This window comes from Oculina patagonica, chromosome 13 (assembly GCF_052425735.1).
Source record: "Oculina patagonica isolate OP01 chromosome 13, crgOcupat, whole genome shotgun sequence".
NCBI classification, from domain to species: Eukaryota; Metazoa; Cnidaria; class Anthozoa; order Scleractinia; family Oculinidae; genus Oculina; species Oculina patagonica.
The window spans coordinates 22,080,129-22,101,759 of record NC_135770.1 but is presented as its reverse complement, the minus strand read 5'-3'; the positions used below and the strand labels follow the sequence as shown (position 1 = coordinate 22,101,759).

The 21,631-nt window shown below is 38.8% G+C and overlaps 1 protein-coding gene across 2 annotated transcripts; it reads left to right on the top strand.

The window, feature by feature from the left end:
• The first annotated feature begins 1,963 nt into the window (after window positions 1-1,963).
• On the top strand, window positions 1,964-19,931 carry LOC144634762 (uncharacterized). 2 transcript variants are annotated; one of them, XM_078493784.1, is made up of 8 exons: window positions 1,964-2,488; window positions 4,439-4,564; window positions 11,674-12,486; window positions 12,841-12,952; window positions 13,184-13,448; window positions 14,093-14,378; window positions 14,965-15,274; window positions 16,620-19,931. In XM_078493784.1, the coding sequence occupies exons 3-8, from the start codon at window positions 11,722-11,724 to the stop codon at window positions 17,600-17,602; spliced, it is 2,721 nt and encodes a 906-aa protein (XP_078349910.1). In that variant the 5' UTR covers window positions 1,964-2,488; window positions 4,439-4,564; window positions 11,674-11,721; the 3' UTR covers window positions 17,603-19,931. The 2 variants fall into 2 exon arrangements, with proteins under 2 accessions (XP_078349910.1, XP_078349911.1); XM_078493785.1 differs by lacking the exon at window positions 1,964-2,488 and having other exon boundaries at window positions 4,356-4,564; window positions 14,971-15,274.
• Window positions 19,932-21,631: the final 1,700 nt, after the last annotated feature.

Sequence of the window (21,631 nt, the reverse complement as noted above, 5' to 3'; positions counted from 1 at the left end):
GCTAGCTTTATATAATGTAGATGTTAAAAGCACATCCACTTTGCAACGCCAAAGCTCGTTAGATTTTAAGTTTAAACTTTTCATAGCTATTTCTACTCGCCTTGTGGCTTTATGTACTTGCGTTTTCTATCTTTCACGCTGCGGACTAAAAGACAACTACAGGGTAATTTATCCACTATAAAGCGCGGATAATCATTTATAAAAAAAAAAAATGCAATCCACTATTTGCTCTCAATAAAACTTCTTCGGTTTCCCGTTTTCATAGAATAACGTTTTCTGTATAGATAATATTTTCAACGTATACCGGAAAAAAGAGATACCTATGTTTATTTCAAAGTAGTTTTCTTAACAGGACCAGAGCTAAAACAATTTTTTCTTCGCTACTTCAAGAGCAAATCGATAAAAAAAAGCCGAATTAAAAATTGGGCAGAAATCAAGGCAAGAGTTGCAATGAGAGATGAACCCGAAAAAACAAACAAAGAAAAAAGAACAAAAAACTTCTGCAAAAAAAAAGGATAAGAATAACATATTAGCAAAGGGACGGTCAGATACCCATTACAAAATAAAGGATACTTTACTGATAAGAGATTTAAAACCTGCCCTTAATGATAATGTGGGCAGCGAAAAACTTTATATTTACTAGTCTGCAAGTAAAAGGTCTTTTTTTTCTAACAATGCGTTCGTCAGTAATGTTCATCACCGCAGTTTGCGTGTTATTTTTAGTTAAGAGAGGGTTTACACGAGAACCATGCAGTCGAATCTACAGGGCACCTCACCGATTTCCCTGAAATTTGGCACACTTATGTAACTTCACTAGTACATGAACCATGTGCAATATTTAAGTTCAACTGTTTATTGTTTTGGAGAAATGTCAATCAAACTGTCATACAATATAAAATGCTTAAATTTGATGTAAAAATATACACCATGTTTGATCGCCAGCTACAAGCTAAATATGATAAGAAATGGAATGGCATTTATACATAGGACACATCTAACCTTAAATAATAGGAAAACGTTAAATAAACTTGTGTTATTTCTTTTGTTTGTTTACGAGCAAAATTTGAATTCTCCCTGTTCAATTTTAACCAAAAATGTAGGGTCTCAAAAGTCGTTGTTTGTTACGATGCGGCGTTCCTTTAGTCGAATTAGGATCTATCTCTAGATTGCGAAGGGAATAATATATCTATTTATAAAATAAAAACTCTGTTATGGTAAAGAGGAGTAACAGATTTGCATTCAACAAATGTCGTTTACTTCACGTCAATATGTAAATGAGCTTAACTCGGAAGTTCGTAGTTTATAAGGTATCGACTAAAACAAATGTTGCTAAAAGAAGCAAAACGTCGATATGAAGCTTATTTTGCAAGAAAATAATTTTAGATTAACTTTTTAGTAGTCTCGACTTGCAAAAGACGTGAGCATTAAAACAAATTTAACCGAATACAAAGGCATACCGACCTGCTTGTCGTACCGAGCTCAATGTGAAATGTTTTCCTCAAGCAAGCATCTTGCATATAAAATTCATTTCCTTGAACGGTTTTTACGTCTCCTCTTGGTCTGCAAGCTTCATTCTGCCTTATTTACAACACCCAGCAAGGTCAAGTTATAAAATAATATGCTGAACGGTTATCAAAACAAGTCGGCGGCGCCACATCAAAGCTCCAACGTTCATGGAAATAATCTTGTTTTAGAATCCGGTTGCGCGTTTTGTACACATATAACAATGTTTTTCCACCGTAAAAAATAATACCGTACTCATTTCCATCCAGTGGAAATTAAACCAGCGGAACAAACAGTTTTTGGTGCTTTCGTTTTACGAAAAGCACCGACAATAACTGTTGCGTGACACGAACAGGTGTATTTGTGTCTCGAATTTAACATCTCAAATTTCACTTCGAGGATCGTCATGGCTAGCGCTTCGTTTAAATGCTCGTTTAGATACTTCTCCAACAAAGAGTGCGATATATCAAAACGTTACAAACATAGCACAGCGCTTGTAACGTTAAAGAGCTGTACAAAAGATGTTTCTGCCCATCTAAATGGTTGCTACAAAACAACATCTTCAGACGTTGAAGTGGAGGGGAAACTTTGCCTATTCAGAGTTGGATTATTTGATGAGGAGGGCGATTCTTTCACCATTTGCCCCCTTCACAGAGATGAGTACGGTCTTGGGTGGCGGCCAAGCAAAGTGTGTAAATATCCCATACATGACAACAAGCAAAAACCACAAAGAGGGGTAACAAAACGCATGTCCCAAGAAATCTACGGAAGATACAATATCTTGTGTGAGATCGGCCAAGGTTGGTAACTAACATCCGTTTTTTTATTCCTGTTGTTTTCTTTTTTTTTTTTTGCAAATTTATCATTTTGAAAAAAAAAGTACATTTGATTTTTTCAGTATTTATAAACTTTTATAAATATCTTAGGTGTCTGTTATAAATGTCTGGAAATTCACACGGAGACTTTCACACGCCCAAAGTTACAGGTACTGTAAGTACTGTTATGATGGAAACCCCCTACGAGATGTGGTTATGTTGACTATTTCTCTTTAACCCTTAACATGCTAAGCGCGGATTATTCCGGGATTTGGAGGAATGGCCATTCTGCCACTTATGACGTCACCAATTTACACGTCAGCAGATTTTTGTGATTTGCATCTTATAGAGCTAGGATAGATCTTTCCACAGGACTATCCATCTTCAATATTGACTGCATTCCGACAGAGTTAATCGAAAAAAACACGATCAGTTTTTGGTGTAAAATTGGTGCTAAAACAGGCCAAAATACCCGTACTTGATCATAATCTCCTTTCCAGGGTTTTCCATTGATTCAGATCAAAACTTTTCAGGCCAGTAGAAGAAGTGCACAGAGTAAAAGATAGAGAGAATAAGAAAGCAGAGAAAAACGAAAAGGAAAGGAGCAAGGAAAAAAATCGGAAAGGTTCAGCCAAAAAAAAAAAGTCCAAATTTTGGCTTATGCGCATGCGCCAAAGTAAAATATTGTACATTTTTCCATGGAAATTTCATCAAAATCTTCCTGCATTGTCAGAAAGTGCATTTTTAGCGAATTTAGAGAACTTTTGGACCGTAGGGCCAAGAAAATCGATTAACGGTTATAAAAAACGCGTTTTTAGGAATAATTTCAACATATTAAGGGTTAAATAGCCGAGAGAGTACTGAGAGCTATACAAGGAGTGCTTAAAATTGCCTAAATTATAAAAAATTAATTTACGACCAATTATACCAATTAGTGAGTGACAAATAAAATGTCGCTCCGTAGATGGGATCTCTTATCCCATGCCCCTGGGGAGGCTAATTACCTGAGGCGGCGGAGCGTTTTGAAACGTGGAGGTTGAAGGGAAGGGGGGAGGAGGCCATCGTACAAGGACATACCCCCCGGTGGGATGGGTGCATACCCCTTCGCAAAGTTCTCAAAATATCTCTTTAATAGTGTCCGATATGTCCGTTTTCGATTTGTGACAGAGCATTATATTACTATGCAGTTCCGACAATCCCCGGGGGGGGGGGGGTACTCCCCTATATAAGGTATATAGGTATGTGCCGCTCCAAAGGGTATGGTTTTTGAGCCGTTTTGTTCTGAAAACGGGTATAGATTTTGAAAAGTTTGGTCTGAAATTGGGTATTGTTATCTGGGGAACGTTCACGAAAGCTCATAAACTTATTTTTCTTCCCAGCAACCGGAGCGAGTAACTGGTGTGAGACAAAAAGAAATAAATAAAATATATCATTTCAGCTAAATTGTATCTATTCATCCTTTTTACGTTGACTTCCGTTCAGCGTTCATTTCAAGGTCAGGTATGGATTTTTGAGGCCAGGTCTGAAAACGGGTGTGGAAAATGACATTTTTTGGTCTGAAATTGGGTCTGGATTTGGAGATGCGGGCGGCACACCCCCACCAAAAATTCCAAGGAGTACAACCCCCCCCCCCCCTCTTCTCCCCGAGCGACAATCCTGCTTCATGGCGCTTCATGGTGCTTTTTGGGTTGTTCTTTAGACCTCGGAGGACTTAAACTGTACGTCGCCGATGCCTGCCAAATACAACCTTAACAGGTTGCGACCCTCTGCAAGTAGCGTTTATGGTAAAAGAATTAAGTTGAAAGTTCTACACCATATTATTCCGCCCCGCACGATCCTGATAAAACGATTTGTGTCTTGACAAACGAATCTTGTGGTGCACTAGCGATACTTTCGGCACTTATATGTAGCTTGGGGAGGGTGGTTAGCCCCCCCCCCCCCCCCCTAAAAGTCGTTTGGATAGGCTACAGCCCCAAAGACACCATGCTTCACCACCTATGATTACCTCACAATATGTCATGGCCTTTTTGTTCTGTATTTTTAATTTTCTCATGGAAGCAGACTGAAATCGTAAGATTAGCCTTACTAAATATTTCTTCTTATATTTACATTCTTTTAAGGATCCAGAGGTGGACACAGAAATAGTGGAATCACAAGATGAAACAACAGAGCCAGTGGATCAGGATGATGAAAGTGCCAGTGAATATGAAATTTCAACAACCCGGTCAAGGCAAAGAAGAATTCAGGTATAGAAACACACGCCTACCTACACTTATACAAATATTTCAGTCCGTCGATACGCCGGTCGGCCTGTCTGTCTATAAAAAGGATAGCAGTGTGAGCGTAATTACAGTCACAGACGATTTTTGTTTGATACGATGGCAACCTCATAACCAGAGTCCAGTCGTAAAATGATCCAAAAAATATCCGATCGCGTTCCCAGAGCCTGCGCGGTTTCAGTTAGCGGTGGCAGAACGCCCGACCACTCTAGGCAATTTTAAGATGAAATAAACAGGTTTTTATCAGCCCATCGGATTTGGTCGTACTTTGGGAGGCTTTTAGCATGTTCAGTCTGGACGTGCATTTCTAAAAAAGACCCGAAAACTTTCTCGTTCTCGTTTTGCTCTTAAGAGCTATATTCGGAGAGTTTGGAGAATCGAAAGAAACTCGCCCTAATTCGATTTTTTTTTATTTCGCCAAAACATTGCTTAAGGTGAACTTATTCGAGGAAAAATAGTTTTAAGTTTCAGCGTTTTATTTTACGGGCGAAATTTAAAAAGTTTTGAAGTGTTTGAAATTTGGATACAATGGCCGTTTTCGCCGCTTTGAAGGTTCAAATTTTCACACTTCTTTGAGAAAACAGCGGAGGCGTTAAAACAATCCTATTAAAACGAAACTAAGCACAAATATTATTTTACCCTTACACTTTAAAGCCGTGTAATAATTTTCTCAAATTGTTATTTGTAGCTTTTGAACTGGGCGTATTAATTCAGTCGCCATTTGTGTCCACGAAGGACAAAATAAGGCCAACTTTGACTACTGTAAATGGCCACTGGTATATATCATTTGGTCAAAATATGTACATGTTTAGAAACCTTTGTTATTGGTCTTTACACCAGGAAAGTTTCAGCGCTGGGAATCCAATATTTTTCCGTCAGTAAAATAAACTGTCATGGCATATTAGCGAGTTGTATTTTATGCAAATTACACGGTTAAAATACATTTCACAATGAAATCACTAACAAGAATGAACGATTCACCGCTACTTATCCTTGTTTATGCTGCTGAGCATTTGCTGACGATATCACTTCAACTTCCAGTGTCCTGCTGAGTCTTTTGACAAAATATATCTGGTGATGATGAACTTGCATGAGCGTAAACCAACGACCACTTCATCAATAAGCTCGACAGCAGGAAATTTGATATCCGCGAATAGGCCTTATTCGTATTCCCCGACGGCCCTGGGGCGAGAGCCTTCTAAACATGAATGCGAGGCTAATGCGGGGTACTTTGCTCGAAATTGCAAAGAAACGTATGGAAAATTGCAACTGGGTTGCCGAAAAACCTTAAAAATTATAAACGCTTTGAGGATCTTGAGCTAGGAGGTGATCTGCAGGCTAGAGAGATACCAGTGTCAATCAGAAAAATTAGAAGAACTGATAGAATTGACCGAGAAGGCTAACAAATTTTCCTTGAAGTAGTCGAATCGGGGGAGTGCAAGTCAGTCTGCATCGAGTCGCAAGGTAATAACCCCAATCTGTTAATGTTTGTTTTGATTGTACATCCGACTTACCAAAGGCAATAGACTTAACTTGGAGAGATTTGTATTGCTATTATTTAAAAAAATAAGAATAAATGTCTGAAGGCATGCTGCGTATTGACTACATATTTTGATCGGCATATTGACAAAAACAACTGAACGAAATGGCGCATTAATTATTTACAAATTCGTTTGCTGTTAAATGCTCTCACTGTTTAGTTAAAAGAATAGCTTTTAATTTCACTGAACTGATTTCTTTCACATTTTGACTGCTATTTTTCTTTGCTGCTGCCAAAACGTCTTTAAAAGAACTAGTAAATTTAATTAATGTTCTCGAACACCGGTACATGCAAACTGGCTAGAAAGACCTAAAAATCACAAGATCTAAACTTCCAAATTCATTTCGCCCCTAAATCATCGAATGTTCGAATAAAAGATAATTTTCTTAGCTCAGTTAAGTGAGAATGTCGATAGTTTAATGATCATTTAATATTCTTTCACGAAAATGGTCTGAAACAGAACTGGATGTTTCAGATTAAAATCTCGCACGCACATCAACATCGGCAAACTCACTTAATTACAAAGCAATAAAATACAAATTCGTTTTGAAGCTAACTACACACAATTTTTGAGTAAAAGGCTAGATTTTCATTTGGCTCAAGTGATGCTGTTAATCGTTTCATGCTCATTTCATGCTCTTGCAGTGAAAAAAGTTATCACAGCGCTACAGTAGCTATTGTTTAAAAAAATAAACAACTGAGATTGTGTGCGTGATCAAATTTAATATAGCAAGTTCCCTCTTCTGAACCCCTTTCTAAAATAGCAATATAAATATCCTCAAGGAAAGTTTAATCCCTCACTTAAGTCGGATATACACTGAAAGTAAAAATTACAGATTAGCTGGAAACATAACCTGGTGTTGAAGTTTACTTCGCAAGTATTGCTGACTCGAAACCGTTCCCGACGATTCAGTGTAAATTTGTTAGCCTTCTCGGTCAGTTCTACCAGATCTTCTAATTTTTCTGATCGACACTGGTATCCCTCTAGCCTGCAGATCACCGACTAGCTCTAGATCCTCAAAGCGTTTATAATTTTTAAGGTTTTCGGCAACCCAGTCGCAATTTTCCCTATGTTTCTTTGCAATTTGTGCAAAGTACCCCGCATTAGCCTCGCATTCATGTTCAGAAGGCTCTCGTCCCAGGGCCGTCGGGGAATACGAATAAGGCCTATTGACATCTGAGTGGCGCTGATTTGCCCGGTTTTCATCGCTCTCTTTAAAAGTCTTTTGAAAACATGGTAAACTATGCACTCCTAACTGCAAAATAATCAGTTTTTATCGATACATTGACGACTTCCAGGAGAATTATTTGTTTTAGAAATGCGTGAGCGAAGAAATCGGACTGACCTTTGAATTGACCCCCGCGTCGTCACGTTACTTCCTTCCGTCACGCGTTGAATTAAAAATGTAAAAATTGAAAGAGTGACATATCACATATAAGATACCTTGTTAAAAGATCGTAACACTACACTTGTCTAGATTGCGAAAAATAGCAAAGTCTTTTATTAGAACTTTTTCTGTTAAACAATTACAATGTTTTTAAAATACCTCCGAAAGTAAAATGATTATAAACTTGAACTAATGCTGTGACTATCTTCTGTATCTCACTTCGACTCGCTTCTGCTGTCGAAGAAGTATTTATTACCTCCATAGGTCATGTTGTGTCGGAAAATACATAAAATAAATGTTATTTTTTTTTTTTAAATAAAAGGCAATAAGGAAACATGAAATCCGCAGCGCGTATTTGTATACCGTGCTGTTAGATTCATTTTTATGTGGACGTGATTATAGCGCGCACATAAAATCTTCTATGCACGTCTAAATAAAAAGCATATAAGTATGAATTTGTAACAATGAGGAACTGATTATCTTCCTTTTTAAGCTATCGGTCCCACAAGCACTTTAATAAGCGTTTTAATTGGCAGCAACGCAAACCTGTAATCAGTCACGCTTTGCGTCGCTAGCTATATTTTTGTCGTTGCTTTATCCTTTTAATTTCCAGTCTAAAAATCAAATCTATTTGAAGTATTACGGTTCTTTTTCCTTATTTCACATTTGGTCACCTTCTACACAGCATTCGCTTTTATAGAGAGCCTTCTAGAGTAGCCAGGTGACAGACATATGCACAATCGCATACGCCGGAAAAGACGAGTACACTGTTTCTTTTGGAATGAGTGATAATTGGCGCAATTCCTTCCTATAAAATTTTATAGTTTAGCCGGGTGCTGTAAAATACACATAACATCGGAACAAAATGATAATTGGCGCAATTCCTTCCTATAAAATTTTATAGTTTAGCCGGGTGCTGTAAAATACACATAACATCGGAACAAAATGATGGAGAAGGCATTTTCGAGATTCTTGATCCAAAACAACTTCCTCGGCGGACCTCCTCCGCCAATAACATCTCGAAAATGAGCACTTTAGATTGACCAAGCCTACAGAAGGGACTGAAGGGGTCACCCTGTTAAAATATCGATTATTATTATTATTATTATTATTATTATTATTATTATTATTATTATTATTATTATTATTATTATTATTATTACAGCAATTCAAAAAGCTGGCTACGCCCCTCAAAGTGTATTAGAAAAACGGACACTTTCATACACGTCCAATCAGCAAAGCAAAAGAAGATCTTATACAAGAGTCGGATAACAAGGCTGTACAGTAACCTTGTATTTCTGTTTCGAAATATGAATACCAATAAAAAAATAAAAGATATGCATGATTCTTTAGTTTTTAAGCAGCAACGCAGGGGCGGTTCCAGGATTTTTCTTAGGACGGGGTGCAAAGTAACTGACTAGACTCGACTGGTGACAAAACAAATTTTAACAACGAATACTCCCCCTATATTCCCCCTAAAATGGCCTATATGGGGAGGCTCCGCCCGGAAAGGGTACCTTTTTTAAAAGGGCAAGGATTTCACAAGTTTAGGTATACGAAAGGGCATGGAAATCTGTCATTTAGGTTTTTAAAAGGGTCTTTAATTAAAATATTTCGAACAGTTGCAATTTATGGCTCTACATGAAAACGACAAGACAACGTCGTGATCTAAGTGTAGTGTCAGGTCTTTCAGGTGTATGAAAGGGATACCTTTTTCAGTAAAAGGTATACGAAAAGGGTTTAATTTCTGTCAAAGTGGTATATAAAGGGATAAGGAGTTAGCCTTCGGGGCGGAGCCTCCCCGTATAAAGCTTTTTGGGGTATCCCGCCCACCCGGGCATAGCGATCCTGCAACCTTCTGTCGATATTCTGACTCCTGAAAATATCTGTCAACAGGAGTGATGCGAACACAACCTGTCCAAACATAGAGAAGCAATGAACACGCTGTAAGCAGTGTAAGCTGGTTAGATCTTTTGGCATCCAAAACAAGCACGCTTCTCGCGTGGGCGTGCGCGAGGTTCGCGTTTGCCGCTTGCTCCATTTCCGCTGTTCTGTCAGCAAGAAAACTGAGAAAATCTGGGCACGATTGATGACAAGATGCTCATAAGAAGACAAAGTGAAGCGTTACCTGCTCTAGCTAACAACAACTTCCATTCACTATCAAGGGAATATTAATCATCTCCACTTAGGCCGTATAACTGACGATGTCCCGTGATGTCTCTAATACAATCTCTCAATGATAAATATTCTTCTTGGCCCGGATAGTCCCTGCTTGATCCACAGGCGGTCGCGTCATCCAGTAAAGCGGAAAAACCACACGATGAAGATGCCATACGCAAAAGTAGGTCCAAAAACAAACCATTTCCACTGACCAGCCGTAATTTATTGTAGCCCGTAGCCTTGTTGCTTAAGTTATAATTTGATTAGTAGTAAAACTACGACATGTGCGATGTTGCAACTTCCTGAAACATGTATATATAATAATATAATTATGAAAAACCTCCAAAAGTTTTGTTACCTTTTTTTCTAATCAAGAATAAGTGTACTGTTTATACAATCTTTTGAAAATCTTTTCATTTGTTTCATTTTAAATACCGTGACGGAAGGAAGTAACGTGACGACGCGGGGGTCAATTCAAAGGTCAGTACGATTTCTTCGCTCACGCATTTCTAAACAAATAATTCTCCTGGAAGTCGTCAATGTATCGATAAAAACTGATTATTTTGCAGTTAGAAGTGCATAGTTTACCATGCTTTCAAAAGACTTTTAAAGAGAGCGATGAAAACCGGGCAAATCAGCGCCACTCAGATGTCCATTCGCGGATATCAAATTTCCTGCTGTAGAGTTTATTGGTGAAGTGGCCGTTGGTTTACGCTCATGCAAGTTCATCATCACCGGATATATTTTGTCAAAAGACTCAGCAGGACACTGGAAGTTGAAGTGATATCGTCAGCAAATGCTCAGCAGCATAAACAAGGATAAGTAGCGGTGAGTCGTTCATTCTTGTTAGTGATTCATTGTGAAATGTATTTTAACCGTGTAATTTGCATAAAATACAACTCGCTAATATGCCATGACAGTTTATTTTACTGACGAAAAAATATTGGATTCCCAGCGCTGAAACTTTCCTGGTGTAAAGACCAAAAACAAAGGTTTCTAAACATGTAAATATTTTGACCAAATGATATATACCAGTGGCGATTTACAGTAGTCAAGGTTGGCCTTATTTTGTCCTTCGTGGGCGAGACACAAATGGCGACTGAATTAATACGCCCAGTTCAAAAGCTACAAATAACAATTTGAGAAAATTATTACACGGCTTTAAATTGTATAGGTAAAATAATATTTGTGCTTAGTTTCGTTTTAATAGGATTGTTTAAGCGCCTCTGCTGTTTTCTCAAAGAAGTGTGAAAATTTGAACCTTCAAAGCGGCGAAAACGGCCATTGTATCCAAATTTCACACACTTCAAAACTTTTTAAATTTCGCCCGTAAAATAAAACGCTGAAACTTAAAACTATTTTTCCTCGAATAAGTTCAGCTAAAGCAATGTTTTGGCGAAATAAAAAAAAATTCGAATTAGGGCGAGTTTCTTTCAATTCTCCAAACTCTCCGAATATAGCTCTTAATGCCCGAGAATTTGGGCCCATAATTATCACGTCGTTTCCCCTGAACATTTACAGGAGCTAACGAGCTTTCGCGATCGAAAAACATTTTAGACCCTCCTTTTGTCGCAAAAAACTTGCATCTCCAACGAACTTTTTACGGAAATTAAATAGACAGAAAAGGACTTACATAAAGAGGACAATTTTAACAGTCGCAAGCCGCCTGACAGAGCTCGATGTATTTTGATTGACAAACTTCAAAACAAGTTGAAACAAGCTCTCGAAAACAATTCAGCGCGGTTTAAAAATGCCGATTTTTAGGCACAAATTGCTAACAAACTGCAAAGTTCATTTTGTTTTATTCAGCGTTGTATGTACATCGACATCGCCAAATACGATAGAGAAAAGTTCGACCAAAATTGACTTTTTTTAACCAAACTTCGTGGCTGCACACTAGCCAGTAGAAATGAATAATAAATTATTAACATTCCTGGAACTGTGAAGTTTTTTTATTATTTATTGGCTGCTTTAATTTAATTTTCAAGGTTCAACCAGGTGAATACTCTAAACTCGAGAATCAGTATGATGCTTTCATGACTCCACTGCCTGCCTTGGTACAGTCGTTACGTCTGGATGATGAAAAAGAGTATTTTCCCACGCCCCAACGCAATCGCGAACTAAAAACTCTAAACAGATGTATTGGCAATGTCAGTGATGGTAGAATCAGTCCAGTTCGCTTCCAACTTAACCAGCCAATTTCAGATGTCGCAGTAAGCACTCGTCCCTACATCAAACGAAAATCGAAGGAGGTAGTAGAAACAACTCTTGAGTGTATTGCACCCGGGCAATCTGCGGAGCTACTTGCACTACTCACAACAACTCCTACAACTATGGAATCAAATCCTGAAAGCAAAGTTATGGAGACACTAATTTCATTGTACGAAGGAGCTACATCATGGTACACAAAAAGGACAATCTTGTCTATCTTCGTGCTACACTACACTAAAACGCAGTTGAAGGCGATGGTGCCAGGGCTCACGACGTGGAGGATTGATCAGGCAAGAAAGCATGCTGCTTTTGTGGGTGAGGGAGTTTCTGAAGAAAGAGAACCCGTAATACGTTATCGATTGGTTGGGGAAAAAGTCGACCACTTCTTGGATTTTATCAGCAGCCCCCATTATCTTCAAGACGTTGCATATGGCACGCGAAAGCTAAAATTGTCAACGGGTGAATCCATCGAGATACCTGATTTGGTACGAACTGTCATAAGTTCCAGAATGGTTAAGGTGTATCAGTCATACTGCCGTGAAGTCGACTTTAATCCTCTCGGAAGATCAACACTTTTCTCAATCTTAAAGGTAAATTAAGACAATGTTGTAGTTACACTAGTCGCGCAATTTTTTTATTCCATATCATTTTGCTGCATGGCTTAAAAGTTTTTTTAATGAACAGATATTTGTTCTTAAATTTTACCGCGGTACTGCAAAAACGGATGCGTAAATTGCCGTTAAGTCAAAATACTCGTGCTCTACATTATTACATGATGGATAGCCTGTGTTAGTACAGTGGTGATAAAAATATACGTTTAATTTAGACTTCTGTTGTCCCCGCGACAATCCATGCAGTGCCAGCTACTTAAGTTGCTTATTTGGTAGTATTTACACTGTAATAGCTTTGTGATTTACGTCTTTATACCTTGTTACTTGACACAGATATGTGCAGCCTCCCAGAAAAAGAGCCTTGCAGGTCTTGACAACGTCACAAGCGAGGGAGCATCTGCTTTTGAAAACTTGGAAGAAATTGTACAAAAAATGGCTTCTCTTGGTAAGTATAACTGTGGGGAGGTTATACCAATGACATAATGGTCTTAGTCTTCCAATGTGCTCTATATATCTAAACCTGTGCAGCTTGTTCAGGGCATTCAAATTGCGAGAATATAATGCGCATACTCGATTCTCCTGTTATTTTTTCACTATTTATATGATTCCTTGCGCGCATTTTTCTCTGAGGATTTTAACGTCGGTATGAGAGGAAATTCTTTCTTTTCTCATATAGGTGCGTCCCTTCAGTGGGTTGACGACGTGAAACAAAGGCTTCGAACAGCTAAAAGATATTTAAAAGCAGACTACAAACTACACGTGTTGGAGGAAAGTCCCTGTGCTGATCATTGCATACGCTTTGCCTTATCATCATCCGCTGATGCCCAGTTTAAATCAGCCTGTGACCATGACCATCCTATGCAGTGTGATCGATGCCTGGATTGTAAGAAAGTTACTAATGATATCATCGCTGAATTAGAGTCTGAGGATATTTGTTACAGGTAAGCCTCATTGCACTGGATGCATAAATTTATTACTTTAAGGCACATTTCACAACACGCTGGCTGGCAAAAAAGATAATGAAATTACGGGGTGCTTTACTTTTTTGACGGAAGATAGTGACACTACCAGCACAATAACTGGACTCAGCTGGTAAGGGTTTTTTGCACTAATGTAATAGAGCAGTTTTCAATCGAGTGTTGTAAAACCAAAACCAATTTATTGCTCTGGCCAGTCACAAAGGACACAGACAATCCAGTGAACCAATCAATTCTCAAAGCAAATACATGTAGCTGGCACGAAGCGTGGGAAAACGTACGCGATCGAGTTACGATTGGTTTTGGTTTTAGTTCTGATTGGCTGAGAAAGTGGCGCGGTATTTTTAAGCCAATCACTAAGCGTAGTAATGTAAAAGCAAGGAAAACGCAATTTACTCTCGACACTCAAGTGAAAACCGCTCTATTGTTATAAAATCCTGTCTCATTCTGCCCTCCCTGATTAAGATATAACTAAAACGCGTTTATTTATATATTAAGGTTACCTTCATCTTGCCCCTTATACTTGTAGTATATATAATATAGCGTAGCTACTGACAGTCAGTTCATTTTGCATCTGTACTGTTTAAAAAAACCTGTATTCTTTATAGTAACCTGGAACAGAAAGAGGAAATGAAGTACGATGCCGAAAAAGCCAGGGAAAGAATACTGGAGTGGAAGGCTCATATTGTGAGAGCTATCAATCAAGAAAAGGCCAAAATCGACACCCTTAACAATCTTACCTCAGAACAGGCGTTGATTGTTATGGACTGGGCCATGAAGTGGTTACCAAGAAGCTATCGAGAGACTCAGAAAGAGTGGTTTGGTAAAAAGGGTATCAGCTGGCATGTGTCAGCCTGCATTACAAAAGCCCCACAAGAAGAAACCGAGTTTCAGGTATGGATCGATATGGATGTATATTTTTTCTTTTTTTCTAAGTCATGTATCTTGCAGAGCATTTTGAAATCAAATCCAATTTTGAGAGGAGGCAACTATTCACAGTTCAAAACAATCAGTTTGCGACAAAAACTGATCATCGTTATTCTATTATTTCGAAAGAACACGAAGAAATGTCTGTCTTATTATTCTTTAGCTTGATCTTTCATATTTCGTAAAGTTGCAACGAAACCAATCCAAACTTGTTAAACAATTATTCACCGAAGACGAAGTAAATGTCAGCGAACATTCGTCACGGGGGTGATATTTGCATAACTCACTGAGCCTGAGATGAATGCTCTTTTAGTATAGTTTTTAAAGACGAATATCAAACACTGCAATCTTTTTATTTATTTATTTATTTATTTATTTGTTCGTTTATTTATCAAGCTTTTTGACCAATCAGAATGTCCAATTCTTATATTTGACTCCGAAAATATTACCAATATAAAAGTAATATTAATTCATCTCATTTTAATGGAACGTCAACAAATTATAAACGCAAATAATGGCATTTGTATGTCCTTTGTTGTTTTGTTTTGTGCAGGTGCAGGTGCAGACGTTTATTCATGTTTTTGAGAAGTGCAATCAAGATTGGTTTGCAGTATCTTCTATATTGGAATGCGTTGTTCAGCAACTTGTGAAAATCTCTCCACAAATCAAAGAGATTTTTTTGAGGAGCGATAACGCTGGCTGTTATCATAATGCGTCTTTAATGGCCAGTGCCCCAGCAATTGCTGCAAAAGATGGATTGACCCTAAGAAACTACAGCTTCAGCGAGTCAAACAGTGGCAAAGACGTCTGTGACAGAAAGATTGCACCACTAAAAGCACATGTTAACAGATATCTTAACGAAGGTAAATACTTGTTACAAGTGCAAAATACTAAAAATTCCGCAGGTTCATAGTTACTGCTATATTTACTCCTATTGTAAAAAAAAAACCCATCTGTGATGAATCTCGTATCAAGAAAGCGCGTGTCTAAGCATGCCTTACGGCTTTGGAACTTCGAGGAAAGTTTAGAGAGCAAAATAGAATTTAAATACTACATGTCCTGCATGTTTTACTCACTTTTTTTATTAGTTTGTTTTCATAAAAATACACAGGCTAGGTTAGTATCGTGTAGTTGATTTAAGAGGACGCTAGACGCCTTCATATTGGTGATACACACGAATGTTTTTGTTAGCGCGCGCCAAAATTGTTTGTGAGCGTACTGAAACCAAGTCCAGTCTCCGAACCCTCTCCTTCGCGCGCCCTTTATAGTGAACCCAGGCGCACGAAAAAAGAGTCCAGGATAACTTGCATGCGCATGCACCAGTTTTTCCAGCAAACTCGGGGGAAAAACCGTATTTGGCAGCACTTTAAGAAACGTGCGCCCACAGATGACGAGTTCCACTATGCGACGTGAACTAAAGCAGGATCACCGGAATAGTTTTTGAAATGCTTAACTTTCCAGTAATTGTCTACTTATAGATAACGGCCAAAACATAAATTCCTTTACGTCAACTATTCCTAGTATTTGTGGCTGAACTGGATTAGTTTTGGATGCAATTGAGCACAGTTTTTTACTGTCTTTATTCGCGCGCTTGATCGCGTAGTTGAATTCGTAATTTGAGGTAGCGCTTTTAACCTAGTGCGCGCCTTATGCAAATGAAAGCACACTCTTCGCTGCTGATTGGTTCGTCCTGAGCATGCGCACGCAAGTTATTCTGGACTCTCTCTTCGCGCAAAAAAGAAAGTTTTGCTGCGTAATAGTTAAAATAAATGTTCAATAAATGTTCTAGGAGTGCATAGATAGCTTTTTTTTAAAAAAAAAAAAAAAAAAAAAAAAGCAGACGTTTCCGCTTGAGCTTATCCTCTCTTCGCGCTCCTGGGTTCAACCCCTACAAAGGGCGCGTGGAAGAGAGATTTCAGGGATTTGACTAACTGAAACCCAAATATACCGCGAGTTATACGCGCCTAAAGCTTATTCAAGGCGCGGTTAATACGCACTAACTAGAAAGGTTCTCTACAGGTTGCCTGGCAAACACCTTTGTTTCAGTTTTGTGGTGTGTCGGCAAATGAATTTTTTTATATGTCAGTCAGGAATACAAGAAAATATACTATAATATCAAATATCAACTGCATGTACACTGAACCCTAATTTTTTCCAAACTTATAGAAAAAATTTTTAAATGTCCGCTTATGTTGTTACTTTTTATAGGTCATGATGTTGTTACAGCGCAACAATTAAAAGAGGCCATTGATTCGTATGGGAGTGTTAAAGGCTGCCGTGCAGCTGTTATTGAAGTGAACGAAAAGAAACAAACATCAGGTACGCACAAGTTCAGTGGCATAAGCCAGCTTATCAATTTCCAGTACACTGAAAATGGCGGAATGATCGTGTGGAGGTCGTTTCGAATCGGAGAGGGTAGGAAGATCTCAAAACAAGAGCTTAGTAAAATGGTAAATTCACAGAGCGAGACTGGGGTGAACATCATTCTTCCGTCTTGTGAGCCAAATGAGACGTTTGGAATGCTGAAGAAAACGGCCAAGAAGTCGTCCGATGATCCTCTTGTAGATACCAGTCCTTCTACTCCACCTCCAGATGACGATGAATCTGACGTATTTGGCTGCCCTGAAGAAGGATGCATCAAGACCTTCAGAACCAGCCAAAATCTTCAACGGCATCTCGACTTCGGACGTCATCAGTTCAAACTCCACGAAGAGTCACAGTACGACCACATCAGACGCAAATGGGCCGAGCATTGCCTATCCTTAAAGCCCGAAAATCCGTCTTATCTTTTAGGAGCGAGCTCGTCTTCTCAAGATATGGAGATTGAAGTTGGCATGGGATGGGCTTTACCCAAATCAAAACGCAGCAACAGGTTTTCCGATCAAGTGAAGAAGTTTCTCCTGGAACAATTCATGATTGGGGAAGAAACGGGAAGAAAGGTAACCCCAGGGGAAGCCGCCAAACGAATGCGATCGCAGCGCGATACAGCTGGCAAACTTAATTTTGGAAAGGGGGAATGGCTAACTGTCCAACAAGTAACAAGTTACTTCTCGAGATTGGCTGCCATGAAGAAACTCGGCCAGCTTCCAGCAGCTGTGGAAAGCATCGAAGAGGACGATATCGAGGCAGTAGTAGAGCAAACACAAAGATACGCCCTTCGACAGAGAATTTACAACCAACTTACGTTGTAAATATTATCCCAAATGCCATCGAAAGATTTAGAAATAACATTGAGACTACACCAGCTGTTACATTCAGTTAAAGACAGGGGATTTTGGGCTAGGCTTAAATCTGTTCAAAAACAGCCGCGTTCACAGGACGGCGCAAGAGCAAAAAGCTGTGGTGTAAGTAAGTGTAGGATGGTGTAAGTTGGGTGGGAGAAGAAGTAATATCGGAGAGTTGAAATTGGGAAGGCGTAACAAGCCTTTAAAGACCTTCCGACTGGCATTTATGGTCTTCAGATCCACGATACGTCAGCGAAATGAAAACGAACACCTCCTACCCACCCCACACTTTTGTTCTCGTGCACGCTATGAAAGTGCATGAAAAGTAAGTTAGGATTTGCAACAACTGATAAGTTATGATTTGTTCTTTGGGAAGTTATTTCTTAAAAATTAAGTAAAGACGACAACCGTATGCCTAAGGCACCTTTTGTCTTCAAAGTGGAGGTGCACCAGATGACAAAGAAGGTTGGTGATGTTATATTTACTCGGCGCCACTTTTGAATAATTTAGAACAGTTAGCGCATCTTGAAAAAAGACCTTTTTTGTCAGGTTTAGAGCCGGTTTCTTATCCGCCCTTACTATTAACTGTATTTTTTTTCCTTCGGATTTTAACACGCTCTTCGCTCTTTAGTTATAGCAACCTGAAAACAACTTTTAGGTTTCTTTCAATTTAAAAGTAGTTTTGTGTATAAGCTCCTTTTAAATTTTCAAACATCACGTTGATGTGCAATATCAGTGGCGGATCCAGATCTTTAGGTAAGTGTGTGGCCCGATCGTCCAGATTCTGGAATAAAGGGAGGTAGGGTCTCAAAATATATTTTCTCGACCATTTGAGCTTCACTTTGGTCTAAAAATAAGGTGGGGCCCGAACCTTCCGGTTCCCTGCCCAAGATCCGCCACCGATTATGGTAGGAACAGGAGCTAGAGAGGAGGGGGATTTGACCAAGTATCTATTGGGTCAGTTATCGATCGCGCACTGTGTGGTCCGTCAATTTTGTTAACAAGGCCTTTAAAAAGCCTTTAGTCTGGCATCTCTGGTTTCAGTTCCACTACGTTTTTTTGTTAATGCTATGTTACTGGAACATCTGTAAACTAGCTATTCTAAGCTAAGCATGTTTCCCACTTTAAATAAAGTATTGTATTGTTACTAGAAAGTTTCGCGTTGCCGGAATTAATGTTCTTGTAGTGTTTTGTCAAGATCGCGTTACCCCACAGGATACACTTTTAGTTACAAGTGTATCTAATTAATTTTGCTAAATATTCTAGAATTTACGTGCAAGGCATTGCTATTACCAAATTCGGCGTTTTCTAAGAGATAACGTCATCGCCTAACGACGGGGAGCGATATTCCTTCGGTTGTTTATACAGTTACCCCACGTACCGAAGAGCTCTTGGAACTAGAGACATTGATGGAAACTAACATCCTCATAGACCCAGGGGCAGTTAGTGGAGGCGGGGGAAAGTCGGACGAAAAAAGAATGGAGAACTTTTCCCCGCCCCTACCAACTGCCCCTGGGTCTCAGAGGATGAAACTAACTGCAGAAATAAGTGAGACATCAACATAAAGGTAAATTTTAGCACGACAAGAATTCGCCGCAAAGAATATACAAAGTATAATACTCGTGGAAGCTAGAAAGGACTAATACAAAATATAAACGAAAGAGACAAATTATATTTGTCGAGTTCTATGATATTTATTAAACAGGTGTTTCTGGAAATTGGGCTGTGTAAATAATTACGAGACGGCGTTTGACCTTTGTCGCTCAGAGAAGTATTGTATATCGTATATCAGATTAGACTAGATGTCACACTACAACCTGTGATAATCCGACGTTTGTTGAAAGATGATTCAATACAGAAGTTGTCATCTACTGCTATTTATTGGACATTAAACATTGCCGATTTATTGAAAATTGCGAAACGCATTCGCTTATGCATGCATTGCTTGCCGTTTATTTTTTCGTTTGGATCGAGCACTCGAGCAAGTCTTGAGAGACTGGGCACTAACAGAAAACAACATGGCGCTTAGGTGGAGAGAAGCTTTTATGACTTGTAACAACGCGAGGTTCCGAGCCGTTCGTTTACGAGACAAGTGGCAACTAAACCCTGGCAGAGCTGTTTGCGAAGATTATAACTACCGGACAGATAGAAGTGACCGAATTTTTTTCTTTCTGAGTCAAGCTCGTGAAGTTAAGCTTGAAGTCGATCATGGCGGGTGTCGACGAGTGGCTTGTTTACCTATTCCTACACCGTAAGTCTGCATTATAAGGAATGCTATAGCCGAGTAATGTATATCACGAGCTATTTTAGTTATTAAAAGTTTTATTGGATTTATTTGAGAGGTATTTCTGACGTCCACCGTTGACATATTCATCACATTATGGAAATGGTTCTAACCCATTGTTTTCCTGTACTCAATTATGACACATTTTTGTACACTCAAACCACATCTACCGTTTAAACTTAACATACTTTTTTTTACATCAGTTTGTTATTTGGTAATTGTTTCATAAAAAAATGGCCAATAAAACTATTTGAACAACGCCGCATCGGCGATATTCAAAAGTAATTTTACCCTCAAAATACCACTGTCACACATTACCCGAAAGACCTTATTTTTAAAATAGGATTACTACAAAACCAGAAATTGAATAGAAATCCTGATGGTATTATTAAAATTGTATCAGGTGATATTAATTATAGGCTTGATTTGATGTAGAAAGCTGTAATGCTTGTAGAGATATTTTGGTCGAAAGATTGGTCAAAATTTGAGTATTTTTTGGCTCAAAACAAACCATGGACTCGTTGACCACGATATCTTCCACGCATTACAGAATTTTGTGATGATATTCTACCTACAGCATTATCACCTCAATATGTATCCCCATGCAAAATATAAAGGAAATCTGAGAGGGTTGATGTAGACTCAAATTTTAATATTGCATGGAATTCAGTTGGATCCTCTCTTAAGAATAAAGAAAGAAATCCGGCGGTGGTGGTTTTTTTTTTTTCATACCCTTACGGCATGCATGCAACCATGTTAATCCAAGGTATCGATCGATACTCGGTCGACAGTTGTCGATATGTTCGCCAATACTCGGTCGATACCTCATTCGGCACTTGGCCGATATCCGACTTTGCAATTTTCGCTGTTAACCTCCAAAACCAGTTTCTACGTTATTTAGCCTTTCAGGTAAAAAAATATTCTCCTCGATGGGAGTTTGGTCAGCCAGTTTGCTACAGTTTTGCCTGTGCTTCGAACATAACAGAAATTACAAAACGGCTCTGGCCAAGAAGGGATAAACTATCCTCTTTTATCAAGACAAATACACCCCAACTAAATACTGTTTAAGAATATTACTTGAAATAAGATATGAACGTAGGATCATAATCCATTATTTATGGTGCTAAAACGCCAAAACCATTAAAGGGACGTTGTTTACTGCTGGTTAACGTACTGGAACTTTCGGTTTGCCTGGAGGCAATACAAAAAAAGCACATAGTTACAGGAAGACACTACCACGACTCATAAACAACACGAGACAGGAAGATGTTACCACGCGACTCATTAAAAATTTATTATAGAAAACAAATTAAGTCGCCAATGTCAACACACAAATTCTCCTTGCTGGTCTCCTTGCTTTTAGCATCATCATCATCATCATCATCATCATCATCATCATCATCATCATCATCATCATCATCATAGTAATTCTTCTGTACAATCCTGTCCAAGGGTGAAAGGCGCAATGAAGTTAACCCTATGTGAAGCACCAACCAGTGAAACAAGGCCAGACCACGACACCGGGAATTCCGTGCCCTACTCTATGCGATAAGTGTGTGGGTTCTTTAACGTCCCCTGTTGACCATATAACACTGAAGATGCAGGAGAAGGGGCCTACAGTTTATCGTCCTTATCCAAGAAGACTAGAACATCTAACCATTTGCAGATGTCATATTGCAAAGACAGCAGGTTCTCCTCAGTGTTGGTCCGGT